This window comes from Rhinolophus hipposideros (assembly GCF_964194185.1).
Source record: "Rhinolophus hipposideros genome assembly, chromosome: 4".
Taxonomy (NCBI): domain Eukaryota; kingdom Metazoa; phylum Chordata; class Mammalia; order Chiroptera; family Rhinolophidae; genus Rhinolophus; species Rhinolophus hipposideros.
The window spans coordinates 15886318-15907621 of NC_138050.1; the positions used below are offsets into that span (position 1 = coordinate 15886318).

At 39.5% G+C, this 21304-nt stretch overlaps 2 protein-coding genes across 5 annotated transcripts in view; both read right to left on the reverse strand.

Moving 5' to 3' along the window:
- Positions 1–810, reverse strand: part of CPB2 (carboxypeptidase B2) — a gene marked incomplete at its 5' end in the record, with an annotated part of 57295 nt that extends 56485 nt beyond the window's left edge. Inside the window, one exon of the mRNA XM_081046624.1 lies at positions 737–810. Coding sequence (XP_080902750.1) covers positions 737–810 — 74 coding nt within the window. The remainder of the gene's footprint in view (positions 1–736) is intronic.
- Positions 811–6804: 5994 nt separating this feature from the next.
- Positions 6805–21304, reverse strand: part of LCP1 (lymphocyte cytosolic protein 1) — a 93168-nt gene continuing 78668 nt past the window's right edge. For 2 of the 4 annotated variants that reach the window (XM_081046623.1, XM_081046622.1), the window contains exons 14-16: positions 18389–18512; positions 15185–15309; positions 8339–12168 (exon numbers count right to left, since the gene is read on the reverse strand). In XM_081046623.1, the coding sequence (XP_080902749.1) occupies positions 12036–12168; positions 15185–15309; positions 18389–18512 (382 nt within the window). In that variant the 3' untranslated portion in view covers positions 8339–12035. Of the gene's footprint in view, positions 12169–15184; positions 15310–18388; positions 18513–21304 lie in introns of all 4 variants that reach the window. The other 2 variants (XM_081046620.1, XM_081046621.1) reach the window with 2 other exon arrangements.

The window sequence follows — 21304 nt, forward strand, 5'->3', positions numbered from 1 at the left end:
AATCTGTCTCAGAAATATTTGAAGGAGAAAAGGATCATAAAATCAAAACAAAGGAAAACATAAAATAATTTCCAAGGAAACAACATATTTTTTAAGAAGCCTACACACTGACTAGTTAATCAGTTACAATATTACGCACAGCCAAGAACTATTTTCGCCATGTATTATATATACTAGAGCATGAGTTCGTTTGTGTTCTTCTAAGTGCTTAATAATAGAAAATCTTAAGGGAATGACTCTATGAAGCAAAATAAGAATTAGATAGGTTCATGTAGCTGTTCTTATAACACAACTATTCTTCCTTTTATATGCCATGATGAATATTTATGCACAACCCAGACCTCCTTGATATCTTCACCCTCTTCTCCCTCCTAGGTTGCATGTACAAGAAAAAATAAACTATCTATAGTTAATATATTTTATATTTGTTAGGGTGTAAATAATTATTTTTTGTAAAAGTTACTATTTCTTCCATCTCCATAGCCACTGAATACACATATCATCCAGGGTCCTCCCAGTAATAAAACTAGAGTGAGATAAGAAATAAAACAGACCTTAGATCTAGTGAGATCCTCATACTGAAATTTACTATTTGTCGGGGCACATGGAAAGTTTCTGAAAGAGCTGACCTTGAAACTTTAACGTTTGTTTCCCAGTCCAGAGCACTGACTAGATTCCATGTGGGGCAAGCAAGTGGGGAAATGGCCCACCACCCTCTAGGATCCCGTTCGGGTACCTCTGAAATGCGAAGACATGCTGCTCACAGAAGAAGACGATGGCTACAAGGACTCCAAAGCTATAAAACTTCATCGCAACAGTGATTTATAGAAAAACAAAATTCTCTGAAGAGAAGGGTCCCAACAGCTGGTTACGTAAGAGCTTTCTTTACACAGTGGTTAAAATATAATGGCATGTTTCCCCTCATATGTGTAATCAATGAACTTAGCTTCCATTTCCACTCAGAAAAAGAAAAGTATGATGAGAGTTGTTCTTGGTTTAGACTATCTAGAAAATATTTAACTTTACAGGGACGATGGGGCCAAAAACAAAAGGATAGCAATGTAGCAAGAATGTGTTGGGTTTGTTGGAGAGCCATAGCCGTAGAGTATTGACTAATGGATCATGAGCCATGCAGAGGAATGTCTCTAGTGGCGTTCTAAAAAGGTCTTCCCTTGTCTCTGTATTTTTCAACATTTTCAACTTAGATGAAGGCATAGAAGGTGAGTTTCTCAAATTTGTGGCTGATACAAGGATGAAAAGGAGAGATTGTGTGGAGGATTACAGAATCTCCATTCAAAAATATTTTTCCTTGTCCATATGGAATGATGGGCCCACTCCTAAGAGGATAGGAATACTATGTTGTGGGAAGCTCAACAGTAAAGAAATCAGAGCAGTAAAGAAATCAGATTGCTTTAAGTCATGCTTATTTAGGGAAGCTCACCATAGCAGTCATTATCTAAATCAAGGCCCATGGGTGTAAGCCCTGACCTTTTTATTTTTCTTATAATGCAACTGCTTGATTTAAGATTTGATTGCCAAGACATCCACTTCAAAGATGGCTATTTGAAATAAAAACCTTGCCAGCCACAGGGCTAGGAGTAGAGCTAGGCCAGCTACTGAGGCTGCTTTGTTCTAGAGATATTGGTTGATTTCCATACTTGACTATTTGGGCTACTTGTTTTCTCTCTTCTTGTGCTTTAAGTCCATGCTCTTATGTTTTAAATTCACCAGTAAAGAGTGAGCCTGAGAAACTCTAGGCCCCCACCTTTAACCTCAATAAAAGCAGAAGTCTAGGCCCAGGGGAGGTGGGCTGGCTCTCTCTCTCTCTCTCACCCCCCCAGTGACCTCACTGTGTAGCCCCCAGGTGTGCAGTGTAATTTTCAGGTCTTATAAGTAAACTTGTATCTTTTCAAAGTTTCCTGGTCGATACTGCTGAAGGGTGTCTTGCAATCATAAGAACCACAAGGACTAGTTAGTCACAACATTGGTTATTGTTAGGCTGAGACTGGCATGAAACAGCCCACGACACATCATTCTGAAGGTAGCACCGTATAACATTTTTGTCGGGTACGGTACGAGGCCATATTTACCCTCTGTGAGGATGGAGACCAGGTACACTCCCTCCATTCCCACTTGTAAATGCTTTTGAATGTTCTTGAGATCAGGGCAGGCAAATTTGCAAAATATATTAACCTCTCCACAATGGACTTCTGAGAAGGAAAGGATATTTTAAACCTTGGTCTCTCTGAGATTCAAAACTATTGAAACATATTTAATCTAGCAAAGTGACCTCCACTGAAACTACCTTTTATATAAGAAAGAAAGAGAAAAAAAGAAAATACATATGTATCTGCTTATTGGTGGAGAAAGTTACATCAGAAGGATAGATCAGAAATCAATGAGATTGGTTACCTACAGCAGATGGGTAGAAAACTGAGTGAAAAAGATGGGGGAATAAGAATAGAGTAGAAAAGATGGGGAGAGGGACCCTTTTTTGAGTAAATCTTTTTGAATACTTGTGAATTTTAGAAGCATGTTAATTTTTCACATACTAGAAACATATAAGTAAATAAAATGAATACAAACAAAAACAAATGAACTTAATTGTGTTTCAAATGAATAACCTAGCCACCCTGAAGGGGGGCTGGAGCACTAATCCAAGTGACTTTTACCTTTTTTTCTTTTTTAAAATGTTGTCAATTTTTGTGCTATTTATTTTGTATTTGGTATTTCCTCTCTGGGTTTACATTTCTTTTTGCTGATGCAATCTTTTAAAAGTTCCTTTAGTGAAGATCTGTTGGTGGTAAATTCTATTATGCTCTGTAGAGCTAATAATAACTTTATTCTTCCCTCATTTTCAAATACTAGTTTAGCTGAATGTAATATTCTAGTGTGGCAAGTCTGCCATTGTCTTTTGGCATCTGCTGTGGTATGATGAGAATCTGTGTCCAAGTAATTATTCTTCTGCAAGTCAGCTGTCCTGTCTACTCAATGATATTAAGGGATTATCCTTGTCTTTGATGTTCCCCAGATCCATTACTGTGGTCTAGATGTGGATTTATTTTTTTTATTATCTTGCTTGATACATAGAATCTATTTTTGATCTGAGGATTTAGATATTTGTTCAATTTTGGAATGTCATTTGATTATTTCTTCAGTCATTGTATCTCTGTTACTCCCTTTTACGGGCTCCCTTCATTGTTCCTTGACCTACCCTCCATGTCTTGTAACTTTCCTTCATGTTTTTAAAAATCATAGTTTTGTCTCTGTCTGCTGACTTCTGGGTTTCTCAGCACTATCTTCAAATTCACTAACTCACTCTGTGTCTACTTTAGACTTCGAAGTCAATTGAGGTAGTTTTTTGTAAATGATTATTTCAATAACCAGATAATTTTTTCAACTTTTATAACAGGTCATTTTTCACATGTATCATTTTGTTTTTATGTAAGAATTTAAAAATATTTTATTGTTTAATTTTTTATGGATATGGTTCCTTCAGAACTGTTGCTGAGAATCCTCAAATGCTTATTTTAAAGTCTGTGTCAGACTGCTCTAGAAGATTAATTATATTTGGGGTGAATGCAAGCTCTGAGCACTGATTTCGTTGGCTGCCTTTCTTAGCATTTGATTTCTTTTGTGATTTGGAAACTTGGTTTGCAGGCTCATTTTGAAGCCTTTCGTTTCCTTTTCTATCCTTTTCCCTCTGTACTTACCTCTCTCCATTTTGCACATGCCTCCAAGCCACTCCTGGGCTTCCAATCAAGAACTGGTGTTTGGAGTTTCTATGTTATGAGAATATTGTGGCTTTCACTGGTGTTTGGAGTTTCTATGCTATGAGAATAGAAAGCCACAATAGTGGCTTTCAAAGACCCAGTCACAAGGCAGGGATCACTTGACTTAGTTACTGGCTTAGTTCTCCTGGTTTAATTACTCCTCTGTCTCCTACAGACCAGCAGCTACTTAAAAACCAGGCCTAGGCAGCAGTGGACAGTATCTTTTTAAAACTGAGGTACCTACAGTGAAATGCACAGATCTTAACTATGCCATTAGATTCATTCTGAAAAAATATGTATACTTGAGTAATCCACACTCCTATCAAGGTATAGAAAATTTCCATCACTTCAGAAAATTCCCTCATATCCCTCTCAATCAATTCTCCCCTTACTCCAGCAGCAATTGTTCTGATTATATCACCTAGTTTAATTTTGCCTGTTCTAGAACTTCATGGAATCATATATTGTCCTAGTCACTTCAGGCTGCTACAACAAAAATACCACAGACTGGGTGGCTTAAACAATAAACATTTATTTTCCACAGTTCTGGAAGGTGGGAAGTCTGAGATCAAGGCACACATTCAGTCTCTGGTGAGGACCTGCTTCCTGGTTCAAAGATGGCCATCTTTTTGCTGAATCCTCACATGGCAGAAAGAAAACGAGAGTTCTCTGGGGTCTCTTTTATAAGGGTATTAATTCCATCCATGAGGGATCCACCATCATGACCTAATCGCATCCAAAGGTCCCACTTCCAAACAGCACTCTACTGGAGATTAGTTGCAACATATGAATGAGGAGCAGGGGTAGGGGACACACACATTCAGTATATATATAGCATGCGCTCTTTTGTGTCAGGTTTCTTTTGCTCAGCATGTTCTAAAAATTCTTTCATGTTGTTGCATGTGCCAACAATTGATTCCTTTTAATTGCTAAGTCATATAACACTATTTGTTTATCCACTTTCCTGTTAATGGACATCGGGATATTTTCAGTTTAGGGCTATTATAAATAAAATGGAACTGCTATGAATATATTTGTGAAAGCTTTTTTTGTAGACAAGTGTTTTCATTCCTCTTACGTAAATATCTAAGAATGGAATTGCTAGGTAATAAAAATGTTTTGTTTTATAAGCAACTATTGTATTACTTTTCAAGGTGGTTGTACCATTTCACACTACCCCCAACAATACGTGAGGTTTTTAGTTGGGTCACATCCTTGTTGGTATTTGATACAGTTTTTTTCATTTTAGTCATGGTAGCGTGTGATGGTATCTAATTTTGGTTTTAATTTACATTTCCATGATGACTAATGATGTTAAGAATCTCTTCTGTGCTCATTGGCACGTGTGTGTATGCGTGTGTGTGTTTTCAAATTGTTCGCGTGATTTTTAAATCAGATTGCTCATCTTATTATTGATTTGTAGCAGTTATTTATATATTCTGGACATCAGCCCTTTGTCAGATAGCAGTATTATGAATATATCTTCCTCTGGGAAGTGCCTGTTGCACTTTTTGGCCATTTTGAAAAATTCAGTGGTTTTATGTTTTTAACTGTAACTTGTGGGAATTCTTAATATATTCTGGATACAACTCCCTTGTCAGATACATGTTTTGTGAATGCCTTTTGCCATTTTTTGCCTTGCCCACTTTTTATTGGTGTGTTTTGGAGGGCAGACATTTTTAATTTTGTTGAGTCCAATTTATCATTTTTTCATTAATAGATAGTACTTTGTGTGTTTTGTCTAAGAAATTTTTGACTAATTCAAGGTCATGGAAATATTATTCTTGAAGCTTTATAGTTTGGATTTTCACTTTTCGGTTTATGATTCATCTCAAATTAATTTTTGTATATGGTATAAGGTAAAGATTGAAGTGCTTTAGTTTTCCTCATTCAGTTGTTCCACCACCATTTTCTGAAAAAGCTTTCCTTTTCCCATGGAGTCACTTTGTCATCTTTGTGAAAAATCAATTGACTCTATAAGTGTGAATCTATATCATAAAGTTTGCAGTGGTTTTTTTTTCTAATAGCAATAATAACTAGAAAAGTTCTGTGTTTTATTTCTTAACTCTTTTTTTCTCTTTGTGCTTCAGTTTTGAACACTATTGATCTGGCTTCAAGTTCACTTACTCTTTTCCCTGCCATTGCAATTTGCTGATAAGTCTGTTGAAAGAATTCTTCATTTCTGCATCATATTTTCATATCTGACTTGTAGTTGGATTTTTAAAAAAAAATATTTTGTCTCACCGCTGCATTACCTTATCTTTCATGAATGTTGTCCACAGCCAGTTTCTGCATCTAGTTCTTTCAAAGAAGAAAAGAAACGGAGACAAATTTCTTTCCTCATTCTTTGTCTGTCCTTGACATTTCTGATTTTGACGTCTCTTGTGGGATTACAGCTGATGGCCAAGAACACAAAAGTTTGATCAGATGGACTCCACCCCTAGCAAATATCTTAGCTTCCTGGAGGTGCAGTTTCTTCTTCCAAAAAATGAGGTTAAAAATAACCTACCTCAGAGGGCTACTGTGAGGAGTCAGTGGGATAACATTTAAAAGTAACTGGCAAAAACAGGGGTTCAATAAATCCCATTCGCATTAAAAAGATAAATCAGGAAGGGAGCTGACAGGGGCCAAAATATCTGCCCAGAGGCGTACCTAGCTCATCGTGACCTTGCGGACAACTGGTCCTCTTCCTCTGCTCCTCCCAGAGAGGTAGGGGATGAGCCACTGCCCCAGAAGGCATCTAGTCCTGGGGATTTATCTGATTGAATTATGGCCTCTGGGACTCAGCTAATTTGTACTTTTGTTCTCCAGGTAAATTGGAATGTTAGGGAGCAAAAATAATATGGTAAGTGTTTCTTCAAGAGCCCCAGCCCTGTGCCTTAAGAAGATCCTCCCCTTTAAGGAGTGCTCTGTTTTGCCTTTTGCTCACTTACGTGTGAGCAGGAGCCAGAGGACAAGGGCAAATGCCACTGCAATCTTGACTGGCCTGACTTGGATATGCAGCTCAGGCTTATTGTTAGGTAAGCATTGAGAAAGTTAACCAATTATGACATTTTATTATGAGTTCAGGTGCAGCTCAATTTACAAGTCTTCAAAATCATTTGGCCATGAAAGTTACATAATCTTGGGAGGTTGAAGACACATAATTGGTAAATGTTATTATCCTTCCACACATTCTCTCTCATGTTTATTCATGGAGAGTGAAGCAGTTTTATAATTTGCACAAAGGTTTGATGTATCTGGCCCCTTGTGTTGTCCTCCCTGGGAAGAATGGTGCCATCTCAGAATCCACTGAGGAGGGGGATTTGAAGCTTGAGAGCAGAGAACTCTTTCCAAGGTTCCGATTCCCTTGCTTTGGCTAGCAAGATGGAGACTTGGGACACCGAGAGCGTTACATGGCACCCAGACAGGCAAACGCTTGTTGACTGGATGGTTAAATTGTGAAGCAAGGTTTGCCTTTGGAAATTTCCATCCCTTCATTCCCCCTTTCTAAATTGCCACTCCTTCTTGTTGGTCTCTTCACCTTTTAGGATGCTTCACCCTGTCCTACGCTTTGAAGAGTACCTCAGTCTATAGGCCACCCATTCTCAAATTCGACTGCACATTTGAGTCATGTAGGAATCTTTTAAATATCCAGCTGCCCTGGTTGCACCTCAGATCAAGTAAGTATATCAGAACTTGGAGGGAGGGGAATGGGCATTAGCATTTTTTTAAAGCTCCTGAGATGATTTTAATATGAAGACATGGTTGAGAACAGCTCATCTGAACTAGTGCTTCTCCAAGGGTGGTCTGTGAGTCAAGGAATCTCCTAGAATGTTTGTGGAAAATGCAGACTCTTGGGCACACCAGCCCTATAGGCACTGAATCTCAAGGAGGGATCTGGGAAACGTGAATTTTAACAAGCTCACCAGGTGGTACCTGTTTAAATGGAACTCCCTAATTCTGACATACCAGATAACAAAACTACCATTTTGCCAACCTTTCCCTGATTTGTTAGTGGTAAGATAGTGGGTATTAACTAGACTATGTTTTTATGCCTCACATATAGTGGATTATTAAATACATGTAGACTTTAGACAAGAGAAAACATTTACACCTTTTTTGATCACCCATGCATAGACTCAATTGGTATACTCTGTGTCACGCGGGGACTCAGGTCCCGCTCTACACATAAGAATGCAGGATATGGTGAGGCCAAAAAAGAATACCCACGGAGCCACGGATAGGGGATTCATACCACTATATTCTCCCTGGTGGCTGGTTGGAGACACAGGAAGCAGAAGCCACACGATCCGCAGTCCACTGTCCGCTTCTCTGCCAACCAAACAACCCCTTTCTAGTTGCAATCCGCACTTGCTAGCTCAGCCACGGCAATTATATTAGTGACTAATGTCTAACTGGTTACAGCTGATGGCCAACTAGTCAGCTGATGGCCATCTACAATCCGAGCCAGCACCTTTCCATGTGAGGCCGAGAGCCTGGAAACTGCTCTTTGGGACTCTGTCCCTACAATCTGTCTTTCAGAAAACAAGGAGGACACTTAGTAAAAGCAGTCTTTGGCAGCTGAGAGTTTAATTACTGGAATTTTATTAGGAAACTGTCAAAGGGACTAGATTTCACAAGACGATCAGTCAACGCTGTTAACTTATTCTGAGCATTAGTTGTGATTTCTGGATCATGAGACTGGCAGGAATGTATTAGGCAAAACAAAGTCAAATTCACTAAGAAAGCACTGCCAGCATTTAATCCAAGTGACCAAAGGTCAGAACAAAACTTTCATGAATCCTTCATTCAGAGTTAATTTTTCTCCTGAGCTCCCAAATTGTATTTACAAATTTGTTATAGCATTTATCACATTCTGTTTGTTACGTTTTGTGTGTGTGTGTGTATGCACACTGTCTTCTTGCTGGATTAACATGCTTCATTAGACAATAAATGGAGAAGTTGGGATCAGCTTGGAGGGCTGCCCCAGCTCAGGGTTCTTTGTTAAATAATTTGAGGAAACTTAAGAGGATCTATGTTTTACTATCCAATGTTCAATACCTTTGCAAGGGCAAAAACTTGATAAGTACTTGTCAAATTAAAATTAACGTTCTGTGCATAAGAAGTGAGTATGTTACTCACTGTGGTCTTAGTTGCTGTGGCAAACTATTTAAACAGCTTAAATATTTATAAGCTACTGGTTAAATACAGTGTGGCACACTCATACGATAGAATACTAAGCACCTGTTGAAAAAATTGAAGTGGGTCTATATGGAGCACTCTACAAGATATGATGTTAAGTGAAAAAAGTGAGACTCAGAATGATGTGTATAGTATGCTAATATTTATTATAAAAAAGGTGTGTGTGTATAATATGTGCAGGGAATATTTCTATAAGGATACACAAAAAATTGGTAACAGCAGTTGCTGACTAGGAGGAGAACTGGAGGACTGGGACGTAGTGGTGGGTTGATAACATAGCTCTCTAGAGAGTAAAATAAAAACCCTATTTGTAGAGTTTGACTGTATCTGCGATGTAATTTCAAGTGAACAATGGTTTAACAATAGGCTCACAAAATTGGCTTCAGTGCGCTGATGTGAGCCAGCTTCAAACACACCACTGGACACTGGGGGTGGGAAGGGGGCCTACCTTCCATTGTGGTCCCTTTGGCACAATTTTAATTTCTAATGCTGTACTTGGACTATGTAAAATATAGCAATAAACTTTCAAATTTAGAAACATAATCGTGCTTAGATTGCTGTGTTCCTTTATCCTTCTCTTCTTCAAGAGAGTGGTTATCCTGTGTTCCTTTATCCTTCTCTTTCTTTGAGAGTGGTTATACTGCTATCCTGAGTCTGTTCAATGTAGTCTTGCACAAAAAACACTATTTGTAACTTCTAGATATGTAGGGAAGGCAGTCACCTCCTAAATGTAGAAGTTGCAGGACTGTTCTGACCAGGAAAATCCATCACCAAAAAGCTGCTGCTGAAGCCAGGACGCAGAGCTTAAACACAGAAGCCCAGCTTCCTAGCGGCTGTGGGCGTGTGTGGCGCCTCTGCAGATGCTTTTCTGTCACAGCAGTCCACCAGAGAGGAAGCGGGTCACAGCAGAATTCCTCAGCATATCTCCCTCCCCTCACTCTCCTCTCCCATCCCGACCTGCCAAAGTCAGGCCCAGACAGGCTAGTAAGGAGACCTCTGGCACTGCCCCCCAAAAGATACCTTCTCAAATCACTCCAGAAGCCGTTGTGCATCAATCCCCAAGTCAGGCTTTTGTTCACAGCTGGGTTCAATGTGTTTCTGAGAATATTTTGTCTCAACTTTAATTTTGGCCTCACCTTTGTCGAACTAACTCCAATTTACTCTTCAGTTTTCAGCCAAAATATTTCTCCTTAGATTGTTTCCTCTGTTATAAGCTCCAGTCTCACGTTGCCTTATTAATCACTTAGCACACCTGTCAGTTTATTTATGTAACACCCCTCTTTTCTGATTGGCTGAGCGCAATGCCTGTCTCATTTATGGGCATAGTCCCAAAACCTTGCTCAGTGCCTGGCACATATTAGGCACTCAATGCATGTTGGCTGAATGAATTAGTAAGTTACGAAACCTTCAAAGGACATCCAATATAAGGAACATTTTATTTGGAGAGATCGTGAACATTATTTCATCTTCATTTTTCATTAAGGCAGTAATATTGTTCCTGGAGGCAGACGGAGGAGAATCATTTGAGGCTACGTTAAGTGCGGATTAAGACAAAGCCAGCCACTTTGCATTCAGATACTGCAGAAATACAGGTTTTGGGCAGGGAGAAGCCACATACTGGCTTCCTGAGACCACTGCCAAGAAGCAGAAGCAGGGCGATGCATTTCAATTGCTTTGAAAAATGGCTAAGTTCCATGACATACCATCCCTGAAGAAGATGCCTCATTGGTGAGCCCTTTTAGCACGATAAAGTCTAGTGTTGGTTTACAATGCTCTGTTGCTTTTTAGCCTTTGGTAGATTTTCATGGAAATTGTATATTCTGTTATGGCTGCTTAAATTCACACTGTTCCTCTGGTTTTGTTTTGGAATTCTTTAAATAGCCAGTAAATTAGCTCTTCATAAAGCAACTCAGGTAATTCTTATCCAGCTTGACATCTGACTAGGTGTGGCTAGGTATGTGTGTGTGTGTTAGAGAGAGATGGGGGGGGTGGCAATGAGGTGGCGCCTGTTTATTGGCACATATTGCCCCCTGGGAGTTTGGGGGTGGTAAAAAGCTTCTACAGTACCAAAAAAGTAAACGTTGATAATATGGCCCGGCAGCAATCAGATACACTAAGATCTAAGAGCAAATGAAGGCAAAGCAGATTGTTTCTAGTTACCAGATATTTAGCCATTCCACAATAACCAGGCCAAATGTGCTGGACTAAATACTTAGAGGCCGCACCGAAGGACCGCTGCTTTGTTACGGCTCCACACTGCCCCCTCGTGGTTTGCTGCTCAATTACACACTCCTTGGATCTAACCAAGAGTTAAGAATCTACCTGAAGGCGCAGTATTCAAGGTGTTACACGTGGTCTGAGCCCAAATCCTGGGTAAAAAAAACAGAAGATTTCCTATTTGATGATAAAACAAAAACTGATAACATGTGTGAAGACAGTTCTGAGGAAAAGCCAGAGACACTTTGGGACACAACAGCCTGACTGATTTGTCAATACTCCAAATGGCTCAGAGATAAGGATGGCCTACAGAGGGAGGCTAGAGAAGGCATAGTTCTGAGAGGGTGGAGAGCAATGTCACAGGGAGATGGAGTGTAGGAGAAGGACAAAAAGAGAGGTTTGTCATATATCAAATGTTGGCCTCCAGAAACAGGCTTTTAGGACTGGTTTGATGATTCCCTCTGATGGCCCTCACCTTACAAAAATGCAGCCACATTAAGCTTGTTTGAAAGATTATGTTAAAATTAATAACACAGCAGCTTCTATACTTAACTAATGGCAGCAAGCAGGAACAGTGTCTGGAAAATAAGTTATTTTTTTCTCTAGATTTCCAAAAAAGCAATAAATTCAATGATAAAAAAATATTTGTAAGAGATTGAGTCTTCTTCAAAGAAGGAAACACTTTTTGTCAAATACAGGAGAGACTACCTGGATGAATAAGCATACACGTTTTGGAATCTTGTATAATGTCACCAAGTTGAAAACTTTGGAATGGCTTGAATTGTTTCCATGATTCCTGGGAGCATGTATAGCTGAGCAGTTAGGAATGAGTGTGCCTCCTCCAGCCTCACCCATTGGGCCTTACACTCTCTTCATTCCTTTCCCCATGAGGCAAGCAAACACTGTCATGACCATTTTGGGGTTCACTTCAACCAGGTCTTCCGGAAGGGCATATACTCTTGCTCCAATTTTTCGAGCCATGGAGATGGCATACCTTAAAGGGAAATAAAAGGAAGAATGAGGAGAGCCCGAGCAAGAAAAGTATAAAGGGGTCCCCTCAGGATCATAGTTATAGTCATTTTATATACTGTATACTACAATATACTATATACAACACCCCTTGTATGACTAGAGCCAGTCACTGGCATCCTCCCACTTTTGTGGGCAAATCTTGGCCCCACAAATCTCCTGACTCCGTCAGACTTGCTGTCTAGCTTATGGAATTTATTATCTGTCCTAGAGATCTTCCTAGCTCTCGCCACTTTTGATGCCTATACCATGAGTATTGTCTTGGATTATATAGCAGCAGAAAAAGTCATCAAACCGAACAAGAATGTGTGCTAGGAAAAGTTTGCAGACTATATTTCAACTACGGAAACATATTTACAAGGAAAAAAAGGGAAACGTATCTGTAATACTTGGACCTTCCACATCAACTCTTTCATTCCTTGTCCCATTCCAACATATATATATATATGTTTATATATGTTGCTATAATACTAGAATAACCAGATTATTATATTACACATTTTCACATAAAATAATCATAGCTATATTAGAACATTTGTGCTTTATTTATAGTTATATGAAGATAATTTTTATTAGTTGTAATCTATTTTCAAATGAGCCCATATTATTACCCATCAGTTCTTCCATTGACTTCACTTATTATCTAGTAACTTCTTACAATGACTACTCCAGAGGTTCTCCATTCCACCTAAGGCCCCATCACTCGCTCTGCTCCCCTAAACTAACTTTACTCATACTTTATGGACCAAATTAAAAGAGCATCAGGCCAGAGTAATCCCCATTCTTTCTCCTTATCCATCTCTCAACCACTTCCTCTATATTCATTATTAATGAAATAAAATGTATTTTTCATTATAATATAGAAAGGGAAAATTGTTCAAAAATTAGGAAATAGAGCTTCAAAAAGCATGCACAACATTGCCACCATAAGCATTTTTAGAATTTTGTATAATTCCTTTTACCCGTTTTTTAAGTAATTGTGTATCTTGACCTTACAGGACAGCGTTTAGGAGCCAGGGCTCTAAAGTCAAACTTTGAATCTTAGCAGAATCATTTAATTGTTGTAAAACCTTGGACAAGTTCCTTAAAACTAATCACATCCCTCGTGAACATCTAGCCTCAAGGTCTTTTTTTATTTTTTATTTTTTTAAATTTCTGGTTCTTCATACATGCTCTTTCCTCTATTTGGAGTATTCTTCTTACATCCTTCACCTGTCTAGCTCCTTCTTACTTGTCCTTCCGATCCATCTCAGCATCGATGTTATTTGCTCAGCACAGCTTTAGTTTCCTTCCTGTCCCCTTCATAGCACCCTGTACTCCCCCTTGTATACCACCCATCACACATTATTGTAATTTGCCATGTAATTATTTATCTTCTCTTCATTAGATTGTGCTAAATACCAGCATAGCAGAAACACAGGTTCCCACTTTTCCAATTGGGAACAGAGGGAAGGGCACTGTTGGGCTATACCAGGGGATGCAAAAAGAAATGTATACAAGTGGACACTTCAGTCAATGTTGCTCAAGTAGTAGTTCACCGTAATCAGAAGTGTCTGGATGTTGATGGTAAACTCTTTGAGCACCTCTTGTAATTGCAGAAGTCAAACGTGACTTGTACTCATCTTTTGTTATTGGTATATATTGAGTATTACAATTTTAATAGTTTTTTTCCTTTCTTAAAATGTGTATACATTTTTTCACACCCTCTGTGGAATAAATACATATATATATATATATATATATATATATATATATATATATATATATATATATATCAGGGCTGCTGGGCACTAGTCACTTGTTAACTCTGAACCTGTGTTATGGGTTGAATTGTTTCTTCCCAAAAATGTATATGGAAACTCTATCCCCTAGTCCCTCAGATTCTGATCTCATTTGGAAATAGGATTGTTTGAGATGTAATTAGTTAAGATGAGGCCATGCTGGAATAGTTTGGGGCCCTAATCCAGTGTGACTGTTATCCCTATGAGAAAATGGGAAGAGACACAGACACAGACACAGAGGGAAGATAGCCATGTGAAGCCGCAGACACCCAGGGTAGAGGCAATGTGAAGATGGGGCAGAGTGGAGTGATGCTTCTATAAGCCAAGGATTGCTGACCAAACAACATCAGGAGGTGGGAGAGAGGTGTGGAAACGATTCTCCCTTATATCCCTCAGAAGGAAACAAGCCTGCTGACACCTTGATTTTGGACTTGAAGCCTCCACACTTTAGAGAGAGACTAAATTTCAGGGAAGTCACCTTGTTTATGGCATTTTATTATGGTAGTCCTAGGAAAGTAATACATTCTGCTCTGAGAAAGATACCTCTCTAGAGTAGAGCTTAGCAAACTTTCCATAAAGGACCAGATAGTAAATAGTTTAGACTATATGGGCTTTGTCACAACTACTCAGCTCTGCTGTTGCAGCAGGAAAACAGCTATAGAAAATATATAAATAAATAAGCATAGCTGTGTTTCAATAAAACTTTATTTATAAAAGCATACAACAGGCCAAATCTGGCTGACAGACTTTAGTCTGCTGACCCTCACTCTCTACACCGAATAGCAAATGGCAGCTGCTTCCAAGCTGGTGAAGACTCTGGTCTTCAACCCCACCCCTGTTCATTCACATCCATGGATATTCACAAAAAGGCTGTTTATATTCAGGCCTGCCATATACTAACTTTATTTAGAAAATCTCCTATAGATTATGATTAGAAAATTGGTTTTATGAAACTATAGCCCTTGCTTATCAATTGGAAGAATATTTTTGCTGTTTTTTTTGTCTTGCTCCTTCTAACACTAGCAGTCTTAAACCACTATTGCACAATATCTAAAGTAATGATGATGGGACACAAGTCATGAGAAGAAAAAACATCAATAGGGAAAGTAGTGTTTGCACAAAGGCACAAACAATGGACTTTATAGGTATGTAGTTGCCAGTTGGGTCCTTCCCGCCCTAACCTCAGGTTTATTTACATACTTTGCATTGTTGAGTTTCTCTTCATCATTCAGGTTTTCTGTCTTCAAAAGGTCATAGTTAATGGAACCTGGTTGAATGGCATCGATGAGATCCAGAACAGGCAAACTTGTACTAATCTTCGGGTCCTGCACAGAGAGAAGGGTGGATTTTATCAGCATGTCCCCAAATCACTTCTATTTTGCTCAAGGGATGGGTAGTTTTTTCCTCTTAAATATGAAATATGGGGCCGGCCCGGTGGCTCAGGAGGTTAGAGCTCCATGCTCTTAACTCTGATGGCTGCCGGTTCGATTCCCACATGGGCCAGTGGGCTCTCAACCACAAGGTTGCTGGTTGAACTCCTTGAGTCCCGCAAGGGATGGTGGGCTGTGCCCCCTGCAACTAGTAATGGCAACTGGACCTGGAGCTGAGCTGTGCCCTCCACAACTAAGACTGAAAGGACAACAACTTGAAGCTGAAAGGTATCCTCCACATCTAAGATTGAAAAGACAACAACTTGACTTGGAAGAAAGTCCTAGAAATACACACTGTTCCCCAATAAAAATAAATAAAAATAAATAAATAAAAATATGAAATATATGTAGCCTGTTCTGGGAAATGCCACAATGTTGCACATGGTGTTCAAATCAACTGTAGTTTCTGTAGAGGAATCAGTAGCATCCTGGGCTCACTAAGCAGAGAAAACCCATTCTCTGTCAACGGGCAGGGAGTCAATCTCAAATAGTGAGTGAATGAAAGGAAGCACAACTAGAGAAATGTAGAGAGGTTGAAAAATAATATGTTTAATGTAACTACTGGTTATGAGTAGAGGAAGGGATGACTTAAAAAAGAAACCAGAAATGGGAAACCAATTAGAAGAAACCTTGCTTCATTTTGGGGGGACATCCCAGAGGTAATGGGCAGGGATAGTGATAAGGGCTCAGTTGGATAGGAGCTTCAGTAAATGCTCTTTTCTTGGGGACCTCAAGGAAAGAAAAGAATCCATAGGTCCAGGGAGACAGTGATGGCAATTATGTGATTAAATGCAATGACAGTAACTAATATTTGTTGATGTCTCACATTTTGTTCAGCACTTTTTAGTAAGTTAATTCACTTGTTGCCACAGATGTGGGCATCCAAATTCAATTTACAGTTAGTAAAGGCAGTTTTTGAGGTTAAGTGACTTGCTGATAAGTGGTGGAGCTGGGATTTGAACCCAGGTATTCCGAATTAAAATCCTGGGCTCACTCTTTGGCATTTATAAACATTTCGATGGTCGCACTTAGAGCTGTGAATGTTTCTAAGGTGTGAACACATAAAACTCTGCACCATCGGTTCTCCTCTCTCGAGGACCTGTGAGTGAAGACATGGAGAGGCAACTGCTTGTCTCCACCTTAGCACAGTCAAGTCCAAACACTTCATACCTTGAGGGTCCAAATCAGGATGAATTCCAAGCAAGAAACAAAGCACAGGACACCTGTAAGATGCTAAGTCTCTAGCACTGGTCCTCTGTATAGGTGGAATAATATTTTTAAAAAATATAATGGGTCCATTTTTATTTACTCATAGGTACTACAAAAACTACCACAAAATTAAAATCAATATATAATCATAATCTAATTTCCACCATTATCCTGATCTTTTATCTCTACAGAAATTTTTGGTGAAGAAGCACAAGGGAAGCAAAATGCAGAGATTTGAGTTTCACGTTCTTTCCTATTTCTGCCCACAATCTTGTGAAGGTGCTGACAGGCAGAGAAATGGCCAGCAACTTGCAGCATTGATAGGTGAGGAGGGTTGAGGAATATTTCCACAGTGGTGAATCAAAAGTGGATTGTGTTCTTTTTTTTAAAGGCTTCACTTAAAAGCAATGCGGGGTTAATTTGAAATTTTCCTTTTGTGGTCCTCTTATGGGATCAATTCTGAAATCACATAGTGAGCCGACAGGAGAAAGCCCAGAGAGAAACAAGGAGCAAAAGAATTGTCAAACATTCCCAAGAGGGAATCCTCATAAGAACACCCCAGAAGCCTCAGGAGAACATAATGGGCTTCAGGGGCAGCTGTTTACAGAGAGATACACCCCTCTGCTACTTAACCAGTAACTTCACAGTAATGGTTAGGTGACTTGTAGCTCCACCCTGTTCTACCACCTCAGCTGCAGGTAAAAGATGCTTTCTTCTCACTGATGGACCGTCACTGGCAATCACGAGCCCTAACTGCAGGAGTTACATGAGCTCCAGTTTCCTCTCCTATGAAATGAGGAAAACAGGAAAGCTGACTTCACAATGCCTGTGAAGATGAAATGAGACACTACAAATGAGACCGTGGTACTCAGAGCACATTCCATATGGAGCGTGCCCTTCTCCTCTGTTCTTCAGCATCTTTCCAAATCTCTTTCTGGAAGAACTTGCTCACATCTGTTACCAGCCTTCGCTCCTACCTCTGCTCAGCAATCCAGACTGAATGGTAAGTTGGAGGGGGAATAGAGGTGGCTGTTATCTGTGATGAGCTCACTGGGAGTGGGCGCTCCTTGTATAGCCCCACCCAGAGATACCTTCTGCCCTTTCTGGTGAGGAGAGATTTTAATTTTTTCTTGATTTGGAAGCATAGGATTGATATCATGATGAATGCCTCACTGACCCTGTTACTACAACTCTGAAGGAGTCTCTCCTGATAATCTTGACCTTTAAACCAGAAAATGCAGTTAAGATGGCACAAACATTATAACATGGATCCGTGCACAGGTCTCTTGAGGAAGGAATCAGTTAATGTGTGAAACATGAGTTAAGAAATTTAACAAAAGATAATGCTGTTATTAATAAAAATGGGATTTGGATACAAGTACACAACTACTATCTTTTCTCAGAAAACACCACATAAGAGATCTTTCAGCATTTTGCATTTCACCAGCATAATGTTAACAATCTGAATCATAGAGCGGTGCACATTTAAAAATTATCATATTTTATGTTACTTTGAAAGAAAATGCCTGAAATGGCGTGTAAAAAACTATGGCTTTAAAAAATTAATTATTACAGGTGAAAGTGAAAGAAATTTGTCAATTAAATGGCTTATGAACATCAAAACAACAATGGGTCATTCAAGCAAAATTAAAATTGGGTAGGAAGCCTCAAATACCTCACACTGATGGTCCCTTTAAAATAGAGAGAAAACAATAACTTTAAGCATACAGCTTAGGTGATCACAAGCAGTAACTAAAAATTTTACCTTGAAACTAGAGATGGATGAACTTTTCCCTGCTTCCTTCAATGTTTCATTCACCCACTGGACAATAATGTCATCATTGACCTTCTGCCCACCTCCAATTTCTTCCAGAATATTCAGTGTGTACCTGAACAAAAATCAAGAATAATTGCTGGAGAAAAGTTGCTAAAGAATTCAGTATCACAGGAAGTAGCTAGGGTAGATAATGTTCTTCTCTTTCTAGGTATGTCACAGAAGATAACGTGGATACCACTACTTTAGTGAGGGGAGAAAATAAAATATACATATATTAGTTCCTTTCAGAAGAACTTAAAATGTATCTCTGTGGTTATTAGAGTGAGATGCAGAGCAAATACCTCCTTCTAAGCACTGTCATTGCTCTGGGTAGGAAGAGAATGCAGATGAGAAAAGAAGCAAGGAAAAGAAAGCAAATCAATAGATTTGAACCAGTAATACTTTTTTTAAAGGAACCATAAAAATCAAGGACAAATTCAATGTTAGGAAAGCCCAAGTAGCCAAAATATTGAAGGGAAAAAACAAGAGAGTTTTCTTCTCTTATCGTAGAAGTAGAAATATTAGGAATACCTTATCCTGAAGTTCACTTTAAAATAGAAACCAAAGTTAATCTCCGATCTGAGAGTAAGAATCGCATTAGATACATACTGTTATGAGAACTGGGTTTGTTTGGAAAACATTTTTTAAGAAAGTGCTTCAAAAATTTCATGGAACAGAGAAGATTCACCATTTCCTAAAGCTACTCCCTCTGAAAGGGGAAATCCACCGCAGAAAGCCAAGCAGTTGGGCAGGTTTGTTGGCCTCAAGGTTCATGCTTGCAGAAGAGGGTCAAATTCCCCGTGAAAGACCTTCAGGGCTAGGGTTTCAGCATGCTGCTGTGCACTCTGAAACTGAAGTATTCTGCCATTGAGTCCCATCTGGAGGGAGGGCCTACCTAAGTGAGGTCACCCTCCAGTGGGGTACCTGGATTCTGCTTACATAATCCCTCGGGTGTCCTCTTCCACTTATTGTTTCTACGAAAAACACAATTATCCCACAGTTTTCCACATGGGTTGCAAGTTTAATCTCTGAAATAGGAGTGATGCCCTGCTTCCTCCAGGTTATAGCACCTTCCCATCATTGTAGGTGGGTATGAAAAGGGCTTCTGCAGATATATATCTATATTTATATCTTTATCTATATCTATAGATATTCATGTTCACCAATCTGATATCAAAGTCCTCTCAAAGTATACCTCCTCATATGCCCTTAAATCAACTGGCTCCTTTTTGTTCCGTCTCTCCTCTTCATAGAATTACCTTTCTGTAGTACAGTTCTGGTCATGTCATTTAAAGTGACTCTCCATGGCCCACAGAATACAGGTCCAATTTCTTAGAATGGCACATGAGGCCCTTTACAATTTGGCCCTAGTGTCTCTTCTCAGTAGGTCTCTGATTCCTTATTCCCTCCTCTCTTCCCGGGCTTATCCCCTCGTGGACACACACACTCATGTTCCACCTCCCAGAACGAGCAGCAGCTCCCTCACCACACGTACATCCTCCTGTCTCCTGCCTCCTTCCCTCGGTGACTCAGCTATGTTCTCTGGCAAATGATTTCTAATTCTTTGAACAATCCTAGCTCAAGCATTGTTTTCCCCACCCACACTGTGTATCAATCATTATTACACTTAGTTCCAACCTGTTGCCCAGAACTTTTGATGAAGTTGATGTTCCCGTCTCTGTCTGCCTACCATGTCCCCTCAGATGGAGTCCCTCACCCTGTTCATGGTGTTTTCAGGGGTTAGCAGAGTGCCTAGTATATACTCAGCATCCAGTAAATGGAGGACTGGAATGGTGGGTGAAATAAATAGAATGCCTTTTCCCAGAGAAAGCAAGGAGAAAGTCAAATGAGTGATGCTTAGTCTGGGCCCAAAAATGGGACCAAAATGCTAAGCAAGGACTAATGAGTACAAATGTGATAAGGTCCAGGTAGATTTTCAAAATGTCCCTAGTTTGGAAAAAGGCCCTAGTTTTGATTTGTTTGTGGTAATGATGTTTTATGACATACCTGGTTACTTGTTTCTTGATAGTTAGCATGTGTATTCAGTTATTAGCAGCTACTATAACATTTAAGGATCTCTGCCTAGTAAACTCATTAAGGAATGGTAGATTAGTGCTTGCCTCTTTAGGTCATGTCTAAATATATATAGCCTGATGAAAACAAACTAAGTTTAATTGTCTAGCAGCTTCACTCATCTCAGGACTGAATTCTCACTTCTCTTTGTCAAGAGTCCAAGCCTACTTTGTTGATACTCTCAGGTGGACAGACACAGTGTGTTTTGATGCCACTAAATGACGGGGAAACTTAGGTGCAGAAAATAGTGGAGGCAGCTGACTGCTTTCAGGGGTCTGAGAACAACTCTTCATGGTGGCACAGAGTTGTCCTTCTGCCATCTCATGGGAGAGGAAGGGGTTCAAAATGGCATCAGATAACTGTTTATAAGTACAATGGTAACAACGAAGGGAGGAAAGGGTAGAATTAGGTTCCAGCTTCAACTCTAAGCACTAACTGTAGATCCAAAATTTAAAACAGAAGTCGATTTGGCCTGTGTCTACCTACGATTTTCCTTGTGAAATATTCCATATCATCAAACATGTTTGGGGGCAACTGTGCTACTATTAAATGGAACTCTCCAGACGAGACACCAATACCACTGGTTTGCCAGACTGTGCTGTGCTGAAAAGCCCTTTGTCAAAATGAAACAGCATGGAGAGCTCCAGCTTCGGCCAGTGCCTCATTCAACAAAAGAGGGTTTATGACATGTGCGTGCGTGATACTGGACGGGTTGTGGTCATTACTTGTTTGTTTTCCTGCCTTCCAACACTTGTTTGATTTACTTAACATTTGAACCAGAAGGACAAATCT